This window comes from Phocoena sinus, chromosome X (assembly GCF_008692025.1).
Source record: "Phocoena sinus isolate mPhoSin1 chromosome X, mPhoSin1.pri, whole genome shotgun sequence".
NCBI lineage: Eukaryota > Metazoa > Chordata > Mammalia > Artiodactyla > Phocoenidae > Phocoena > Phocoena sinus.
Window position 1 is genome coordinate 92288925 of NC_045784.1, and position 7137 is coordinate 92296061.

Here is a 7137-nt window from a genome sequence, read left to right on the forward strand (position 1 = left end):
TAGGTCATTACCCAAATATTCTGATAGCTTAAGCTTCGACCAAATTGTTTCAGCTTAATTCTCACTCAGATAAGGTACTACCTGATTTATTTTGCTACAGGTAGTTAAAAGTTAAGTGGGTAGTGTAAGGCCAACTGGCCCGAGGCAGGGGAACACAATCAGATTCACAGGTTGCATCAGAACAAAATTCTCCGGACCACCCAGTTCCAGAAACTGCCCTGGAGACATTCCGGACCACCCAGTTCCAGGAACTGACCTGGGGACTTTGAAACCAGCCCAGCCTTCCCGCCTTTCGAGGGGCGGGACGAACGGTCCCCCAGGATACCCGAAAAGACCACCAAATAAGGAATACCCTGCGCCCTCCCAGATTCACCACACCCCTTTCCCTTCTTCCCCTATAAAATCTTGCCCGACCCTCGCCCGGGCGCGACTCCTCTGGCCCCCTTTCTCTCGGACCAGCGAACCTCGCCCGGGAGCGCTCCCTAATAAAGCTCACTTGAAGCTTTCCTCTGCTTTGTGGTGCCGTTTGTTAAGATCCGACCTTACATTTGGCGCCGAAACCCGGGAGGGGTACCAAGCCCCGCGGGTTACCGCGTGGGCCGCTCCTCCCCTCCCCCGGGAGACAACCAGGGAACCTCTACTCATCCACCCGATCCGGCAGAAAACGGGGTAAGTCCCCCTCGTTCCCTCCGACCCTCAGAGTCCCTGCCCACCGGACTCCCTGTCCTTAATCGCAGCCGCGTCAGGGATCCCTCCGTCCTCTCTCCGGGCCTCGGGCAACTGTGGAGACGTCCCAATCGCCTGACCGCCCTCCGACCTGCCGTGAATTGGAGACTGAGACCAGGGACGCCTCTCTCCCTCTCCACTCACTCAGGGACAGACTGGGGGTCACGGGAACCTCACAATCGAAACCAGATCCTAAGACGCCCCTGGGGTGTCTCCTAGCCAATTTTACAGCCCTTGGTTTCTCCCAAGATCTCCGTCGCCGACGGCTTGTTTCCTATTCCACTGTGGCCTGGCCACAATATCCTCTAGACAATCAATCCAAATGGCCTCCTGAAGGGACTTTCGATTTTAACATCCTCCGTGATCTAGATAATTACTGCCGCAGGACGGGCAAATGGTCCGAGGTCCCCTATGTTCAGGCCTTCTGGTATTTGCGCTCCCGCCCTTCCCTCTGCGTCGATTGTTCCACTTCCCAGATCCTTCTTGCCAAACAGACATCTCCTACATTCAAGCCCTTAATTTCCTTTGACGATGACCCCTCTCCACTAGCCGACCCTCCAGAATCTCTCGCCTCTCCCCCCTCCAGAGCTCCTCTCCAACCTCCACCCTACCCTGAGGCGGTCCCTCCTCCTCCCCCCAACCCTCGACGGTTTCTCCTCCCACGCCCCTTGCTTCGCCAATCAGTGCACACACACGCTCTCACGACTCCCAAGATTCAAATCTCCTCTGCCCTCTGAGGGAGGTGGCAGGAGCGCAAGGATTAGTTAGAGTTCACGTTCCCTTTTCTCTCCAAGATCTCTCTCAAATAGAAAAGCGATTAGGCTCCTTTTCTGCCGACTCTTCCCGCTACATCAAAGAATTTCGCTACCTCTCTCAAGCTTACGATCTAACCTGGCACGATATCTTTGTGATCCTATCTTCTACTCTGACCCCTGTCGAGAGGGAAAGAATTCAAACTGCTGCCCGAAACCATGCAGATCAGGTTCACCTTACCGACAACTCCATGGAGGGACTGCCGTGCCTGGCACTGATCCAGGCTGGACTTATCAGGATGGCCAAGATGGCCGCCATAAACGCGACCTCATGATCCAATGCCTCCCGGCTGGCAGGCAGGCCGCCGCTCATAAGGTAGTCGAATTTGAAAAACTAAAAGAGAGAACCCAAGAACCTAACGAAAATCCAGCTACCTTTCTCAATCGCCTTACAGAGGCCTTAACTCTCTACACCCGGCTGGACCCCGACACCCCGGCAGGGGCAGCGGTCCTAGCTACCCATTTTATCACCCAATCAGCCCCGGACATCCGAAAGAAATTAAAACGGGCAGAAGACGGCCCTCAAACCCCTATTCGAGACCTGGTAAAAATGGCCTTTAAAGTCTATAACGGCCGTGAGGATTTGGCAGAATCCAGCCGACAGGCTCGGATGCACCAGAAGGTAGCCCTCCAAACCCAAGCTCTTGTAGCCGCCCCTAAGGCCGGCCATCTCCCATGGATCGCAGCATCCACGGGGTCCGCAAAAGGCAACCCCGCCGGGGGCCTGCTTCAAATGCGGAAAAGAAGGCCACTGGGCTCGCCAATGTCCCAATCCCCGACCTCCTTCTAAGCCCTGTCCCAGCTGCGGGCTAACGGGCCACTGGAAGAGGGACTGCCCTACGACTGGCCCTCCCTCAGCGTCTCCACGCGGGGGGCAGGCTGACCCAACGGCATTACCACTCGAACTGCTGGGATTGGCTGACGACTGACGGCGCCCGGACTCGAAGACCCCCCATCACCCTCGCCGAGCCCAGGGTAACGCTACAGGTAGCGGGTAAGTCCATCTCATTTCTGGTGGACACGGGGGCTGCTACCTATTCGGTCCTGCCTACTAACTCCGGGCCAGTTTCTCCTTCCCAGATCTCGGTCATGGGTATTGATGGCAAACCATCCTTCCCACTCCAGACCGGTCCACTCCCATGTCATATCGAAGGACTCCCTTTTACTCATTCTTTCTTAGTCATACCATCCTGCCCAGTTCCCTTGCTAGGCCGAGATGTCCTTTTCCACTTAGGGGCCTCCCTCCAGCTGGTTAGACTTGACCCTAAGGTCCCCTCCTCCCAACACCTGCTTCCTCTTCTCGGCCTGTCTCTAGAACCCTCCCCCCCCATCCCCCTCTTCCAATCACACCGAACCCAATCAATCCCCAAGTCTGGGATACTTCTAAGCCTATAATAGCAACACACCATTCCCCCGTTCTCATCCGCCTAAAGGACCCCTCCAAATTTCCATCAAGGCCCCAATTTCCCATCTCTGAGACTCACCTTAGGGGCCTACAACCTATTATCACCGGACTCCTAAACCAGGGACTCCTTATCCCCACTGACTCTCCCTGCAACACCCCCATCCTGCCTGTCCGCAAGGCCTCTGGGGATTATCGCCTGGTCCAGGACCTCCGAATAATCAATGAGGCCATAATTCCTCTCCACCCAGTAGTACCAAACCCATACACCTTGCTCTCCCATATGCCCCCCATCCACAACCCACTTTACGGTTCTGAATCTCAAAGATGACTTTTGCACTATCCCCCTACATTCCGACTCCTATTTCCCCTTCGCCTTTACCTGGACGGATCCGGATACTCGTACTTCCAGTCAGCTCACCTGGACAGTTCTTCCCCAGGGCTCCCGCGACAGTCCTCACCTCTTCGGTCAGGCGCTGGCACGGGACCTCACTTCCTGCTCCCTTACCCCCAGCACACTCCTTCAATATATAGATGACCTCCTCCTTTGTAGCCCGTCTCTCAGCCTCTCAAGACAACATACTGCAGATCTCCTCAATTACCTTGGCTCTCGAGGTTATCGGGTCTCCCCAGCCAAGGCTCAGTTATCTGTATCTTCTGTAACCTACCTGGGGCTCCACCTTACCCCTACCACAAAAGGTCTAACAGCCGACCGCACCCAGATTATCCGTGAACTCCAGCCCCCGGAAACAGCGGAACAAATTCTCTCCTTTTTGGGCCTCATAGGATTTTTCCGACACTGGATCCCTAACTTTGCTCTCCTCACTAAACCCTTATATCTAGCCGCTAAAGAAACCCCTCAAGGACCCCTCACCTCTCCTTCCGCCGTTCGACAGGCCTTTCTCACCCTCCGTAACGCTCTGATATCTTCTCCTCCCCTTTCTCTGCCCAACCCAAACCGACCTTTTCACCTTTTTGTGGATGAACGGGCCGGAAGAGCCACTGGACTCCTTGCCCAGCCTGTAGGGCCTTCCTACCGCCCCGTGGCTTACCTCTCCAAACAGCTAGACCCAACCATTCGGGGATGGCAACCGTGCCTTCGGGCCCTAGCAGCGGCAGCCGAACTGACCAAACAAACACTCAAACTGACTCTGGCCCACCCGCTAACCGTGTTTTCCTCCCACCGGCTGGTCGAACTCCTAGGCCACAAGTCTCTCTCCCTCCTGGGCCCCTCCCGCATCCAGGAGTTCCACCTACTATTCATTGAAAACCCAGCTATTTCTCTTGATCTCTCCCCTCGCCTGAACCCAGCTTCCCTCCTGCCTGTCTCTGGCACTGGGGGTTTTCCAATCCCATTCCTGCCCTCATGTCACAGAAGCCTTCAAACCACCAAGAGAGGGACTCTTTGACACCCCTCTTTCAAATCCGGACCGCAATCTCTTTGGCGACGGTAGTTCGATACTCGGTCCTGACGGGCGCCGACGGGCAGCCTACGCGGTGGTAACTATCTCAACTATTATCGAGGCTAACAGCCTCCCAGAAGGAACGACCTCCCGAAAGGCTGAACTAGTCGCACTTACACGAGCCCTTAATCTTTCCAAAGACCAAAGGGTTAACATCTACACAGACTCTAAATATGCCTTTCTCATTGCACACAGCCACTCAGCACTATGGAGGGAACGCGGATTTCTGACCACTAAGCGATCCCCAGTGGTCAACGCTTCCCTTATTGCAAAACTCCTGGAGGCCCTCCAGCTTCCTGAAGAAGTAGCAATTATCCATTGCAGGGGTCATCAACTCCCATCCAACCCAATAGCACAAGGTAACTCGAAGGCCGATTCCGTGGCCCGAGACCTTACAAAAGGGGATCCTCCAGCTCCACTCCTATTTTTTACCAGTCCTACCCAACCCACATATACCCCGCACGAGGAAGCTCCCTTACTATCAAAAGGGGGACACAAAGACAACAAAGGATGGATTTTTATAGACAACAAAATTGCCCTACCTCTGGCCCAAGCGGCCAGCCTCCTATCAGACATCCATAAATCCTTACACATTGGTCCAAAAGCAATGTTCCGTTTTTTGGACCCCCTCTTTCATCTGCCAGGACTTAGAGAGGCCATCTCAAAGACACACGGCCTGCCAAACCTGCGCATCCGTCTCCCCACAAGGAGGCCTACGGCCCCGAATTCCTACACACCAGATGCGTGGACATCAGCCTGGTGAAGACTGGCAGATCGACTTTACCCATATGCCCCGCTGCAAACGCTTCCGATATCTGCTCACTCACATTGACACCTTTTCAGGTTGGATCGAGGCCTATCCAACAATTCGAGAAACGGCAGACACAGTCGCCAGCGTCCTGCTTGAACACATCATCCCCCAGTTTGGTCTGCCGGGCTCCATTCGGTCGGATAACGGACCCGCCTTTGTCTCTCAGGTGGTTCAACAGGTATCAGAGGCTCTCCAGATCACCTGGAAACTCCACATCCCCTACCACCCCCAAGCATCTGGTAAGGTTGAACGCGCCAATGGGATCTTAAAAGACCACCTCACCAAACTGTCCCTTGAGGTCCGTGTCTCATGGCCCGACCTGCTTCCTCTAGCCCTTACCCGAATCCGAGCCTCACCTCAGACTCCTACTGGCCTCAGTCCATTTGAACTACTTTACGGCCGCCCTTTCCTCCTTCACGACCTACCAACCCAGAGTCCACCCCTAGCCTCCTACCTTCCCTACCTCTCCCTGCTTCGCCGTCTTCTCCGCGAACACGCTGACCGTCATCTACCGACAGTGACTGTCTCTGAAACTTCCTCTCTCCCTCTACAACCCGGCGATAGCGTCCTCCTCAAAGAATTACACCCTCAATCTCTCAAGCCACGGTGGACAGGCCCCCATACGGTGATCCTCACCACTCCCACGGCAGCTAAACTCCTGGGACACCCTTCCTGGTACCGTGTTTCCCGCCTTAAAATGGCCCCAACTCCAGAGACTTGGACGGCCCTACCGCTGGGTCCCACGAGATTACGGCTTGTCCGTCACCCTGTCTCTCCTCCTGCTGCTCCTCCTGCCACCCAGGACTCACCAGATGTCCCTATGGCGCTTCCATGTCCACAGGACATGGCAAGCTAAAGGTCGGACCCACACCCGAGTCCTGGGCACGGGAGACTGCCAACCAGATGGGTGCCAGGCTTTGGTAACAGTCCAGATCCCCATCTCTAACATAGAAGGTGTTCCCTTGGGATGGTCCACCCCCACTGTCTGCTTCACTTACGATCAGACCCGAGACTACTGTCAATGGTGGAATGAGACCTATGGGGGGGGGGTGCCCCTATCACTCACGTAGCATCCATGTGGCAAAACTAGATACCAGGAGCTCGCTCCGACAATCCCACCTGCTCACCAGAAATGGCAAGGGTCAATTATTCATCAACGTCAAAGATCCCTGGGACACAAGATGGGTAAAAGGGGTACAAGGAAAAATCTACCGATGGGCAACTGATGCCTACCCCGTGGGCTCTATCAGGGTCTTTCGCTCATATATCAGTTTGATTCCCAAAGTTATCCAACAGTTGAGCGAACAAGCCACTGCCATCCAGGAAACAGAACAAGCCCTAAGACACCAACTACCTCACCCCGAACACAAAGAGGATCCTTTTTCTTGGTTGACCCTCGTCCGTCAAGCAGTACAGATACTCAACCACACAGGAATAGGTAACATCTCCGACTGCTTTCTATGTGCCTCGCCTGGCCGGCCACCCTTGGCTGCTGTCCCGCTCGACCAGCCCTTCAATTCTACTTCCCACACCTCCCAAGACCCACCTTTTTCTCCGTTAAAAGTCCCCATATTCCTTGATTCAAAAAATCTCACCATCTGTTACGGCAGCCGCCCAAATCTAGCTGATACTGGGTTTCTTTGCAACTCATCCCTCACGGTAAGCACATCAATTAAAGCACCACCAGGCACGTTTTTGTGGTGCAATGGTTCCCTCACAAAAGAGATCAATTCTTCCTCGCCCTTCCCATGTATCCCCGTTACTCTCGTCCCACAACTCACACTGTATAGCCAAGCCGAATTTTCCTCGCTAATCACGCCGCCCTTTACCCGACGAAAAAGAGCTATCTTTCTTCCTCTGGTCGCAGGCATCTCTCTCGCCTCCTCCCTGGTCGCTGCAGGCCTCGGGGGGAGGAGCTCTAAC

At 54.7% G+C, this 7137-nt stretch overlaps 1 protein-coding gene across 1 annotated transcript; it reads left to right on the forward strand.

Annotated features, from left to right (window-relative positions):
- The first annotated feature begins 5113 nt into the window (after nucleotides 1-5113).
- LOC116747545 (protein NYNRIN-like) lies at nucleotides 5114-6696 on the forward strand. Its single transcript, XM_032619886.1, has one exon. It carries the CDS (start codon nucleotides 5144-5146, stop codon nucleotides 6068-6070), a length of 927 nt encoding a protein of 308 aa, XP_032475777.1. The 5' UTR covers nucleotides 5114-5143; the 3' UTR covers nucleotides 6071-6696.
- The last annotated feature ends 441 nt before the right edge of the window (nucleotides 6697-7137 follow it).

What these genes read in the sequence shown, in the direction of transcription:
- LOC116747545 (XM_032619886.1), top strand. Translation starts at nt 5,144, where the DNA reads ATGCGTGGACATCAGCCTGGTGAAGACTGGCAGATCGACTTTACCCAT.